Below are 14171 nucleotides of genomic sequence, written 5' to 3'. Positions count from 1 at the left end.
AGAGAGAGAGAGAGAGAGAGAGAGAGAGAACATGATCGGTCAATAAATCATGTTGACAGTTTTGAGTTCCATCCACATAATTTCATAATTTCACAAGTATTCTGTCTGTCTGCCTCCTACGTAGAAAGACTTCCTCAAGACTACGGACTTGGGTTCTCCTCTTAAGTGGCCTCCTCTGTTAGCATGGGCTGGATGAAAATAGACAAGGAGAGGAAAGTACTGAACATTAAAAACCTCTCAGGGATAGGCGGTGAAACTGGTGGTCGCACATTTCAAACAAATAATCATTAAAATTATGGATATTAAACATTTAGGTACATACAAGTGTCGTATATCGGTTGAAAGCTTAAATTCTTGTTAGTCTAACTGCGCTGTCCGATTCACAGTATCTATTACAGCGAAAGCATGACATGCGATTGTTTGAGGACAACGCCCCACATCAAAATATTTTTACACCGGCACAGGTTTCATAAATTCACAAATAGCAATCAAATATTCACTTACTTTTTGAAAATCTTCCTCTGATTCGTCATCCCAAGGGTCCCAGCTATAACATGTAGTGTCATTTTGTTAGATAAAATCCTTCTTTATATCCTCAAAAGTCTGTTTAGTTGGCGCCCTCGATTTGAGTAATCCACTCGTTCAACATGCAGAGAAAGGAATCTGAAAATCTACCCCTAAACTTTGTTAAAACAAGTCAAAATATATTTCTATTTACTCCTCAGATTCCCTAAAATGTAATCAAACTATAATATTTCTTACGGAAAGAAGTATGTTCAATAGGAAACCGATAATAGCAGGTGCGTCTTGTCTTCATCGCGCGCCCAAACACGAATTTCCAAGAGTATGTCCTTCTACTAAAACTCATATTTCTTATTCGTTTTGGAAGTTACAAGCCTGAAACCTTGAACATAGACTGCTGACACCCTGTGGAAGCCATAAGAATTGCATCCTGGGAGCTAGAATTCATTATGCCCCTATACTTTCCATTGTAAGAGCATGGGCTCTCAAAATCTTTTCTTTGGATTTTCTCCTACCATATCTATTGTGTTATAGTCTCATACATTATTTTAACATTTATACAAACTGCAAAGTGTCTTCCTTCCAATGGTACCAATTATATGCATATCCAGGCTTCAGGGCCTGAGCAACAGGCCGTTTACTTTTGTCACGTCAGTCAGGCGGAAATGAAGAAAAATGGACCCTCGCCCTAAGAAGTGGACAACACTCCTGATGCTTTCCATTTACTCTGTCAAATATACTGTGCATGTGTGTGTACATACTAGTCACGTGTAGTTTCYGGGTGGGAGGAAGAGGGAGGGAGGTTAGGGAGTCCCCCAGGTATGCAGACAGACAGGGAGGAAGGAGAGAGCAGGGATACCTGACCCACATTCCTGATGGAAGAGGGAAACCACTTCCCTCCCTCTCTACCTGTTCCAGTTCGGGTCCTCGCTGTCATTTGTAAACACACGTAAACTGTCTATTTATATAGGCATTCCTYAGGTCTACCTCTTACCCAAGTTAAAGATACCACAGTAGCATGAGATTTTCTTGCTGACTGCCTTCTCCGAATGAGGACTGATACTCATCTACGACACGCTTACTACCCATTTGTAATCACATTAAAGTTAGCGTCTGTCCCACTCACATTCTTTCTCTGTAACAACCATTCAGATACTGCATTCACAACAGTCCCGAAATTGCCTAATAATTTGCTCTGTCATATCAAAACAATCACCTCACATGGTCAGTTCTAGAGCTGGATGCTACCCAGAGACATACAGTACAAGTCAAAGGGTTCTTCTTAATGTTTTTACTATTTTATACATTGCAGAATAATAGTGAAGACATCAAAACTATGAAATAACACATATGGAATCATGTAGTAACCAAAAAAAGTGTTAAACAAATCAAAATATATTACATCTGAGATTCTTCAAAGTTTGCTTTGATGACAGCTTTGCATTCTCTCAACCAGCTTCATGAGGTAGTCACCTGGAATGCATTTCAATTAACAAGTGTGCTTTGTTAAANAGAGAGAGAGAGAGAGAGAGAGAGAGAGAGAGAGAGAGAGAGAGAGAGAGAGAGAGAAACTGTAAAACACTCATAGAGAAACTTAATCCAGAAACACTAAGGAATGCACAGTATGTGTCCATGCTAAAGCATCCGGAACCTTCATTTCCTACAAGCTGCACAACAGGTAAAGCTGGCAGCAGTCCAGTCTTTGCTGTGCTTATGTCAGTTTGTATGCTCTGTGTCAATATGACTTTGAAAGGTCCTGGGATTCCTCTGTGTATGCTGTGTATGCTCCTTTTTATAATAGAGACACTAAATGTCTCTGCTAATTTTAACACTGATTGCATTTTCTTCTCTGTATCTGTCGCAGGAGGTTGGAATACATATACTGTAGAAATTGTATAGGCCTAGTTGCATCTTTCACCAACTCAGTTGCCTTGTGGTCAGACTGTCCGCCCCTCAGTAGAGTCATACTAAAGACTGAACATGGATCTTGAGGCGTCTCTGCTCTGTACTCAGATAGATTGGGGTTAAGGCCCTGTGATAAACTAGCGTCCACTTGTACAGTACGTCGATCTGCTCAGTTGAATCTATCCGCAGAAAACTGTTTTTTTTGTTAGATGTGACAGATCGGTCTACAATTAGTGGTATACCTCACTGTCGCTGTGGTAACCATTAAAATATTTGTTCCGGTAAAAAATATCACCAGTGCTATCTTCATTCCATTTTCTTGGCGTTTTAATATACTGTTGCTAACCAATTAAACTCTAGTATCTGAACATCGTCTGTCCCTTTGGAGGGTGTGACTCTGTGTTGTGTGCTATTGTTCAGTGCCTCTATGCATTTCCTCCTGGATGCAATGTACGCGCCGCGCCGCGGCACGTTGCTAGGTTACCCTGAAGCCCAACCCTCCCTTCTAGTGGATTCACCTGAACGCTGGTCACGTCAGCGGTCCTCCGGTTTTGGCCAATCAGGGGCCCGGACAGGTGCTCCTCCGGGAGGACAGTTTCGGAGGCGGAAACCTGCAGGTCCACTAAAAGACAGACGCCTCAATATAAAGTTGTAAATTCAGTCGTATTTTTTAAATCAGAGAATCACTGAAACGAGTTATGAGAGCGAATCAAATTACTGATAGTTCGTTTTAAATATATATCATTTTTCAACCGTGGAAAGAGAATGAGTGGAGATAGCTTGCGCTGAGAATCCGTGTGTAAAGATAGACCCACTTTTAGGACGCACAACATAATAGCCGTTTCAACTGACTCCACAAGATATCAGCCATGGATTTTTACATCAACACGGACTAAAGTTCGTTCTCGAAGAGGTCCGACCCGCTCCTCTCCGGCCCTGTCCCATACCAGCCCGAATAGTACAGGTGAGTGGCCCGGTGGTGTAGAGATGCTTATAGCATTGCTGAGCGGTGAATCACAGCTCTGTCTCAGCTGTTCTCACGGCTCATTAAACCTGTTCTACTCGACATAGATAGTTACGGATAGTATACGGTGTGTTTGCTGTTTAGTTTGTTGTTGTTTTTTGCAAAGAAGTTATGTATTCATATTCATAGTCTTTCACTGACCAAGAAGAACATAAAGGCATAATCCGTGTGCGAATGAGACATGTATTTCCGTCCCATATATTTCATATACATACAGTATATATCATACATATATCCCATATTTCAGCACCGTCTCATGTGTCCAGACAAAAGCTCATTTTGTCAACAAAACGTATCAATGAATCAGGCTACAAGAGTGTAGGCCTGATGATACTCACTGAATGTCATTTAGACTTGTTGGTGTCTTGTAACAGAGGTCTCTTTCTATTCATCCAATCGCGGTGCACAGTGCACTGTTGGGACGCACGGAATCTTTTTGGGACTTGGACGAAAATGTAGCCTTATTTTTTTTAAAGTTATTTTTTGTTGTTGTTGACAATCAGATGAAAGCATCATGACTGGTCATGCCACATTAAAATATAATACATTTCTACCGTTATAGGAAGTCACGTAAAAAAAAAAAAGATCTCACGAATTTCAGGATACAATTCGCACTGTGGGCATCATCATAGAGCTATAATTGATGATGATGATGATGATGATGATGATGATGATGAATGTGCATTATGCTGCTCAGGATATTTGGTGTAAAAACCTTAATATTCATTGCGCAATTATACCAGCAGTATTTTAAACAGTTATTACATTGTAATAACACTGTACCCGACCTGTCGATATCACATCACTATGACAAGATATGTTTTAGATATACGGTTTAATAGATGTCTGAGTGATACTTGGCATAAAGGTGGACCTGTTAATGTGTCTAGCAGGTGGAAGATGGCAGAGCGAGTGACTTGGTGGAGAGCGTTTATGGGGAACAGTAAGAGAAGTAGCAGTGGTACCAAGGACATCACCACAGCCACTCAGCTCCACGACACAGTGAAGGACCCTCTGACGCCCCACGCGCAGGGACTCCTAGCTACACCACACTGTAAGTCATCTCAGCACCCACACAGTGATATATGCCATTTAGCAGACTCTTTTTATCCAAAAGCGACATGTGTAAATAAAAGCATTTTATGTATGGGTGGTCCCGGGAATCAAACTCACTATTGCTGTTATTGTAAACGCCATGCTCTACAAACTGGACCATTTTAATGTTAAGGCTATCATGACAGACTGGCCTATAAGATACTTTTTAAAACAGAGGCTGGATTGTGTGTTTACCTTACATTGTTCTAGGTGCATAGAGGGGAAAATAATATGTTTTGAGAAAAGAACCTCTGGCACACTGACCTCCTTGTATGCCCCCCAAAATGTGATCGACCGCCTTGATTCTGTCTTATGTTGCAAAATTTTAGTTTTTTAAATTGGTATAATAGTAGACACTCAGAGCTACAAAATGGTATATCATACACTACATTTGAGCAACAATGGAAAGGATTCTGCTTTGAACGTTGATAAACTAGTAAACTTACTTTTGAGAAAATGGCCTTTGAATATTTTGGTACCTGTCTGGAAAGCTCTTCTTTGTCTCCACCCATTCAGCATCGTTCACACCCTCTGAAGATTTAGTCCCCACCCAAACTCTGAACATTTTACTCCCCCTAGCAGAGCTGGCTTTCATYTTATCCAGAGCGTTGGTGACTGTACCTGTGCTGCTGGCAACCATTAAATTACGCTTTGTTGCCGACGTTTACTGACACCGGCCGTATTCAACGGGTGTTAAGCGTTCGTAAAATCATTAGTTATTGTTTCAAACGGCTCTCCTGTGAAGTAGTGACGCCTAGTTCCTGAAACGGGTCACTCATGTTAAGCCTCCTTGAAATCTCCTAACGTGCTTGTATTCTACTCTACTCTTCTCAGCAACAGCCTCCAAACTCCCAACCAACCAACAGCCACCAGCATCACCACAACCACCAGCATCACAGCAGCCACCAGCATCACAGCAGCCACCAGCATCACAGCAGCCACCAAGATCACAGCAGTCACCAGCATCACAACAACCACCAGCATCACAGCAGCCACAGGCAGAGCAGTCACAGGCACCAGTCAGTACAGGCACCAGCCTCTTCAGCGACGAGACCTTCGATGACTCCCAGTTTGAGTCGGTCTTCAACGAACAGACTTGTCGTAGGAACCTGAGGGTGTCTCGGTCAGGCCGGTTTAAGGAGAAGAAGAGGGTACGCTCCAGTCTTCCTACTGGGAAAGAGGACGTACGATAACGAGGATGGTGATGATGAGGGAGACAGCGGCCAAAGAATGCTCTTACTTCTGACCTTTACTTCAACATGGCCGTCCGTTCTGGGGAAAGAGGAAGGTAGATGAAGATGAATTGTAAGTTGAAGATAAGTTGAGGGTAAGTTGAAGATACGTTGAGGGTAGTCGTGAAAGTCGGTGATTGGCAGTCGTGAAAGTTTCTCAGTGACAGCTAGGAAGATACTTAAACAGTCCTTCCTTGAGGAAATCACAGGTCTGACAAGGTTTGATTGATTGAAAGCAATAGGAAGACAAGTGTGTCTTTACTAATCCAATCCCATAAAGATTAGTGGTTAGGCTACTTCAAGGAAGAAAGGAAAGAAGGGAGGAAGGAAGGACCATTTTCTGTAAGAAGTACCACCTTTCAGCTTTAAAAACCATCCAGACTTTTCTAGACTTTTTTTGTATCAAAACAGTATACTGAAAATGAGACACACACACACACCTATGCACATTCCAGGAAATGATACGTTGTTTATAAGATGTTTACATATATACGTGTAATATTTTGAATATGAAGGATATAATATTGTTTTTACCAATCAATTGATGTTGTTGTTTTTTTAAACTATGATTACAGTGGGTTAGAAGGGAACTTTTTTTTAAAGAGGTAGGATTGCTTGAATGAATGAGCATTGGTGTTTGTGACAGACAGGTAAAAATGTAAGATTATATCCACTAGCTGCTATTCAGTTACATAACAGGGCCCATGTTTTAGAGGGAAACAGCACCATGTGGATACTGATAGAAGGTACTATTAGAAGCTAATCAGTGAGATGTTATAGATATATATAATACTGATAGAAGGTACTATTCGAAGCTAATCAGTAAGATGTTAATATATATATAATCCTGATAGAAGGTACTATTCGAAGCTAATCAGTAAGATGTTATATATATAATCCTGATAGAAGGTACTATTAGAAGCTAATCAGTAAGATGTTATAGAATATATAATCCTGATAGAAGTACTATTAGAAGCTAATCAGTAAGATGTTATAGATATATATAATCCTGATAGAAGGTACTATTCGAAGCTAATCAGTAAGATGTTATATATATATATAAATACTGATAGAAGGTACTATTAGAAGCTAATCAGTAAGATGTTATATATATATATAATCCTGATAGAAGGTACTATTCGAAGCTAATCAGTAAGATGTTATATATATATCTAATCCTGATAGAAGGTACTATTCGAAGCTAAACAGTAAGATGTTATATATATATATAATCCTGATAGAAGGTACTATTAGAAGCTAATCAGTAAGATGTATAGATATATATAATACTGATAGAAGGTACTATTAGAAGCTAATCAGAAAGGTGTTACCAAGTTTGTCTATTCAGTAATACAGTGATTGACATCACTGTGCTTCAAGTGGACGTGACACATAAATCATGGTCTGTAAATACTGCAATGAAGGCTAAACATGATTGTTGTAATGACAGAAGAACAAATAAACATTGATCAATGTGTGCCTCCATGTCTGTGTGAACACGGTGTGTGTGTGTGTGTGGCTACATACTGTATGTACATCTCTGTGAGAGTCAGTGGCGTCTCGCTTATTTCCTGATTCAGTAAAGTTGTGAATCACCTGACCAAAAGTCAGGGTGCAACCCAAATGGCACCCTATTCCCTACATAGTGCACTACTGACACCCTATTCCCTACATAGTGCACTGCTGGCACCCTATTCCCTACATAGTGCACTGCTGGCACCCTATTCCCTACATAGTGCACTACTTGCCATTTGAGATGAAGGCAAAGTTAATGCTCTCTTCCTACAGCTGAGCAGGAGACTGTCCTGGTGAATATGGAGGTAGGCGGAGACTTCTCACAGCTGAGCAGGAGACTGTCCTGGTGAATATGGAGGTAGCAGAGACTTCTCACAGCTGAGCAGGAGACTGCCCTGGTGAATACGAGGTAGGTGGAGACTTCTCACAGCTGAGCAGGAGACTGTCCTGGTGAATATGGAGGTAGGCGGAGACTTCTCACAGCTGAGCAGGAGACTGCCCGGTGAATATGGAGGTTAGGTGGAGACTTCTCACAGCTGAGCAGGAGACTGCCTGGTGAATATGGAGGTAGGTGGAGACTTCTCACAGTTGAGCAGGAGACTGCCCTGGTGAATATGGAGGTAGGTGGAGATGACAGCAACCCCTACGCACAGCAACACCTCCTGGAGGCAATGGTGGATGCCTGTGGTGATGTGTAAGGGGTGGGTACTGGTGGCAGAGAAGTCAGGCGCAGGAGACCAAAACTGATTTACCACGGCGCAGTTTAATAAATAAAACCACCGTAAACAGAACACTAAATCAATGGGTACAAAACCCGTTACACACCAGCATAACGTGCACAAGCACGACAATAAACAATTTCGGACAAGGACATGGGGGGAACAGAGGGTGAAATACACAACGTGTAATGATGGAGTTGAAACCAGGTGTGTGGGAAACAAGACACAAACAAATGGAAAATGAAAGTGGATCGGCGATGACTAAAAGACCGGTGACGTCGAACGCCGAACGTCGCCCGAACAAGGAGAGGGACCGACTTCGTCACATGATGTGTCTGTGGAGTCTATCCAGGATTTTCTAAGGCACACGAGGGCATTTTTCCCACACTGTCTGGCAAGAGCAAACATAATGTGTGACGTTGATGAGAAATTATGGCCTGACCCAGACCTGAGATGATGAGAACGCTGATGCTGAGTAACCTGTACATTTGCTGCATATGGAAATAAAGCTTTTGGAAATTGGGTATTTTACTGTGCATGGACTCTTCCCTACATGTTTTGTCAGTGTGACATTTCAAAGGATATGTTTTTGACCAAAACAGCATATACAGTAGCACTCCCTTATCCACTAATGTAAGAGGTATTTATTACAGTACTGTTTTTGAAGTTCTCTCGCCACGGTGTTCCTGAAAGGGATTTAAAATTGTGTGTGAAGATTTGAGAAAATGGTGAGTTGTTCCAGGAATTGTGTCTAAGCAATTGAGAAACTGCAGGATAAAAAACATGCGTCTGTTTATAGGTTCAAGACAGTAAACCTCATTTCATTGCGAGTGTCCTGCCTTCCTACAATTACTGTTTCATAACAYACTTCTGCAGCGACCATGCCCATGTATCTACCTCTTCTGTTTAGAACACCTGATTTGAAACTGAGACATATTTTTAATTTCACAAATGTTCCGATTTTTTTGCAAGTAACTTTTTCAAATTGACTGAAATGAACTACAGTAACTTTTTGATTTCGGTTTCAACTGACCGGTCTTTAAACTTACATTTTCTGAAAGAACCTGTCTTGAGGAAACTGTGTGAGGTTCTGGATAAACTAACGTAGAATGGAACTTAGTTCCATTTTGAAGATGTCCTTRGCGGTGTACCAGCATAATGTCTCCGTACTTCGACTTGGGATGACAGAGGAAAGGTTTGTGCAGAACTTCAACGTTATTTTGTGTTTAAATAAAGTATACTTGTTACAGTTTCAGAACATTATACTGTACGCAGCTGAGTAAAACAAACGTGCCTGAGTGTCAAGACGTAGCAGGGACGTTTCGGTCGTCACTAGTTACCGCAGACACAAATTCATAATTATGTCTAAACCAGCCTATTTCAACGATATATATATATCTTCTTAAAATATATATATATTTTTTTACCTAACCTTAACCCTAACCACACTAACATTATCCATAACCATAACCTTAAATTTTCATTAAGTTTTACAATATAGTCAACTTGGACTTTGTGGCTGTGGTAACTAGTGACAACCAGACATTTCATCATGCAAGTTGTTGCAGGAAGCGTTGCTGTGATTGGTTTTGAATGTTCTGTATTGACATATTCCCCACCTTTTTTCTTTGGAGCGGGCGTTCTAAAATTCCTGGCTGTGATCTTGCAGGTCAGTGGAATGGAATGCATAGCCTACTGGAAGTATCCTGGGTGTCCTGTGTACTAGTCTGTTTAAATAACATTCCACTCCTTGTACTCTGTGTCATATGCTAAAGATTGTTTACAATTACAAGAGTGGCCAAGGAGGTACGATAGCTAAACAGACTTGAAAGAAGCTAAACAACTGAACATAGCTAAACAGACTGAACGATAGCTAAAACAGACTGAAGATACTACACAGACTAACGATAGCACCAACTGAACGATAGCACACCAGACTGAACGTAGCTAACAGACTGAACATAGCACACAGATGAACATAGCTAAACAACTGAACGATAGCTACACAGGAGCTGAATCGATAGCTACACAGACTGAACGATAGTACACAGACTGAACGATAGCTACACAGACTCTGAACGGATAGCACACAGACTGAACGATAGCTAAACAGACTGAACGATATCTAAACAGACTTATCGATAGCTAAACAGACTGAATGATAGCTAAACAGACTGAACGATAGCTACACAGACTGAACGATAGCTACACAGACTGAACGATAGCTAAACAGACTTATCGATAGCTAAACAGACTTATCGATAGCTAAACAGACCGAACGATAGCTAAACAGACRGAACGATAGCTAAACAGACTGAARGATAGCTACACAGACTGAACGATAGCTAAACAGACTGAATGATAGCTAAACAGACTGAACGATAGCTACACAGACTGAACGATAGCTAAACAGACTGAACGATAGCTACACAGACTGAACGATAGCTAAACAGAATGAACGATAGCTACACAGACTGAACGATAGCTACCACACTAAACAGCCTTCCTGAGAAACACAGTCTGACAAGGTTTGATTATTGAAAGCAATAGAAGACAAGTTGTCTTACTAATCCCAATCCCATAAAGATTAGTGTTAGCTACTTCAAGAAGAAAGGAAGAAGGCAGAAGAAGGACCATTTCTGAAGAAGACCACCTTTCAGCTTAAAACCATCCAGACCTTCAGACTTTATTTTATCCAAAACAGTATACTGAAAAGAACACCACACACACCTATGCACATTCCAGGAAATGATACCCGTTGTTTTATAAATGTTTACAATATTATACGTTAATATTTTTGAATCATGAAAAGATATAATATGTATTACCAATCAATTAGGTTGTGTTTTTTTAAACTATGATCCCTACAGTGGTTAGAAGGAACTTTTTTTAAAGAGTAGATTCTTGAATGATGCGACGCCATCGGTTGTGGACAGGTAAAAGATAAATTAATCACTAGCTGCATCAGTTACATACAGCCCATGTTTTAGAGGGAACAGCCCATTGGATACTGATAGAAGTACTATTAAGAAGCTAACAGTGAGTGTTATAATAGTATAATCCTGATAAAGGTACTATTAGCCAAGCTAATCAGTAAGATTATATTATATATATAATCCTGAAAACGGACTATTCAAGCTAAACAGTGAGTATAGATATAAATCCTGATAAAGGTACTATTAAACCCTAATCGTAGATTTTATATATAAATATATATATAATCCGATAGAAGTACTATTCGAAGCTAATCAGCTAAAGATGTTGATATATATAATATAAATCCTGATAAAGGTACTATCGAAGCTAATCATAATGATAGAGATATATAATCCTGATAGAAGACTATTCAAAGCTAATCAGTAATGTATAGAATACTATATCCTTGATAGAAGTACTATCGAAGCAAGCAGTAAGATGTTATAATAATTAATCCTGATAGAAGTCTATTCAGAACTAATCAGAAAGTTGTTAACAAGTTTGTCTATTCAGTAATACAGTAGATTGACGCACTCTTCAAGTGGACGTGACACATAAAGTCATGTCTTGATACAATACTTTGCAGTGAAGGCTAAATCATGATGTTGTAAGTGAACAGAAACAAATAAACATGATGAATGTCGTGCCTCCAGTCGTGTGAACACGTGTTGTTGTGTTGGCTACATACTTGTAGTACATCTCTGCTGAGAGTCAGTGCGTCTCGCTTATTTCACTGAGCAGTAACGTCCCCTGGAATCACCTGACCAAAAAGTCCGCGGGGTTCCCCTTGCAAAAAACCCCCCCCCCCCCCAAAATTGGGGGGGGCCCCACCCCTATTCCCACATAGCTGCACTACTGCGCACCCTTTCCCTACATAGGCATCTACTGGCACCCGATTCCTACATAGGCACTACCTAGCACCCTATCCCTATATATCCACTGCTGGCCACCCTATTCGCCTAATAGTGCACTACTAGCACCCTATCCCTAATAGTGCCCCCACTGCCCCGATCCCTACCATAGTGCACTACTGGCACCCTATTCCCGTACATAGGCACTCTGCACCTATTCCCTACAGAGCTGTGCACTACTGGCACCCTATCCCTACATATGCACTACTGCACCCCTATTCCCTATCATAGTGCACTGCTGGCACCCTATCCTACCCTACTAGGCACTACTGGCACCCTATTCCCCTACATAGTCACTACTGGCACCCTATTCCCTACAGCACTGCTGCACCCTATTTCCCTACCATAGTGCACTGCTGCACCCTATCCCCTACAATAGTGCGTGCTGCACCCTATTCCCACATAGTGCACTACTGCACCCTATTCCCTACATAGTGCACTTACTGGCACCCTATTCCCTACATAGTGCACTACGGCACCTTATTCCCTACATAGTGCACTACTGCACCCTATTCCCTACATAGTGCATTTTTTACTGCCACCCTATTCCCTACATTAAGTGCCACGACTGCACCTTATTCCCTACATATGCACTACTGCACCCTATTCCCACATAGTGCCTACGGCACCCATCCCTACATAGTCACTACTGCACCCTATTTCCCTACATATGCACTACTGCACCCTGTCCCTACATAGTCACTACTGCACCATCCCTACATAGTGCCACTACTGCACCCTATTCCCTACTAGTGCACACTCCACCTTATCCCTAACATAGTGCACTACTGGCACCCTATTCCCTACATGTGCACTACTGGCACCCTTCCCCACATAGTGCATGCTGGCACCCTATTCCCTACATAGTGCACTACTGGCACCCTATTCCCAACATAGTCACTACTTCCATTTGGACAAGGCAAAGTTAAGCTCTTCTGCCTACAGCTGAGCAGGAGACTCCCTGGGAATATGGAGGTACGGAGACTCCAACAGCTGAGCAGGAACTGTCCTGTGTTTGAATATGGTGGTAGTGGAGACTTTCTCACAGTGAGCAGAGACCTGTCCTGGTGAATATGGAGTAGGTGTAACTTCTCACAGCCTGAGCAGGAAGACTGTCCTGCGAACAATTATGGAGTAGTGGAAAGACTTCTCACACTAGCAAGATTCCTTGAATATGGATATGTGAGACTCTCACATCTGAAGCAGTAGCGTCCTGGAATATGGAGTATGGTGAGACTCTCACAAGCGAGCAGAGATCCCTGGTGAATATGAGTAGCTGGAACTTCTCACAGCTTAGCAGGAGACTGCCCTGTGATATGGAGTAGGTGGAACTCCACAGCTGAGCAGGAGACTTGCCCCTGTGAAGAGGTAGATGGAAACTGCTCACGCTGAGCTGAATTCTCACAGCTGAGCAGGGACTTGCCCCGTGAATATGGAGGTAGGGAGTGACAGCAACCCCTACGCACAGGGCAAACACCTCCTGGAACAATGGGGATGCCTGTGGTATGTAGTAAAGGTGCTAACTGGCGGCAGAGAAGTCAGGCGCAGGAGAATAACAAAAACGATTACAACGGCGCAGTTTAAAAAGAAAACCACGTAACAGAACACAAATCACAGGTAAACAAAACCCGTTAACACAACCAGCATAACGTCACAAGCACTACAATAAACAATTCCGACAAGACATGGGGGAATAGAGGGTGAAATACACAACAGTAAGATGATGATGAAACCAGGTGTGGGAAGACCAAAACCAATGAAAATGAAAGTGGATCGGCGATGCTAGAAGACCGTGACGTCGAACGCAAAAAGAACGTCCCCGAACAAGGAGAGACCCGACTTCTCACATATGGTCTGTGAGTCTATCCAGGGTTTTCTAAGGCACACAAAGGCAATTTTCCCTACGCTGCCTGCAAGAGCAACATAATGTGTGACCCTTACGAGATATTATGCCTGACCCAACCTGAGACGAGATGATGAGAACACTGATGCTGAGTAACCTGTCACATTTGCTAACCATTTGGAAATAAAGCTTTTGGAATGGGTATCTTTACTGTGCATGGACTCTTCCCAATGTTTGTCAGTGGACATTTCAAGATATTTTTGACCAAAACAGCAAACAGTAGCACTCCCTTATCCACTAATGTAAGAGGTATTATTACAGTACTGGTTTTAAGTCTTCGCCACGGTTTCCTGAAAGGATTTAAAATTGTGTTGAAGATTTGAGAAAATGTGAGTGTTCCAGGAATGTGTCTAACAATTGAGAACTGCA

The 14171-nt window shown here is 41.7% G+C and overlaps 1 protein-coding gene across 4 annotated transcripts; it reads left to right on the top strand.

Moving 5' to 3' along the window:
- Positions 1–3001: 3001 nt before the first annotated feature.
- On the top strand, positions 3002–7263 carry LOC112076515 (mediator of RNA polymerase II transcription subunit 29-like). Of its 4 annotated transcripts, XR_011477763.1 has the most exons (5): positions 3002–3391; positions 4342–4505; positions 5381–6524; positions 6967–7022; positions 7078–7263. XR_011477763.1 is itself a non-coding variant. In XM_024143269.2 (3 exons), the coding sequence occupies exons 2-3, from the start codon at positions 4352–4354 to the stop codon at positions 5737–5739; spliced, it is 513 nt and encodes a 170-aa protein (XP_023999037.1). In that variant the 5' UTR covers positions 3002–3391; positions 4342–4351; the 3' UTR covers positions 5740–6736. The 4 variants fall into 4 exon arrangements, 1 of the variants encoding a protein (XP_023999037.1); XR_011477762.1 differs by having other exon boundaries at positions 4345–4505; positions 6967–7263; XR_011477761.1 differs by having other exon boundaries at positions 6967–7263.
- Positions 7264–14171: the final 6908 nt, after the last annotated feature.

Source organism: Salvelinus sp. IW2-2015, unplaced genomic scaffold (genome assembly GCF_002910315.2).
Source record: "Salvelinus sp. IW2-2015 unplaced genomic scaffold, ASM291031v2 Un_scaffold3803, whole genome shotgun sequence".
Lineage (NCBI taxonomy): Eukaryota > Metazoa > Chordata > Actinopteri > Salmoniformes > Salmonidae > Salvelinus > Salvelinus sp. IW2-2015.
Note: the sequence above shows the minus strand (reverse complement) of the source record. Positions and strands in the feature narration are given on the sequence as shown.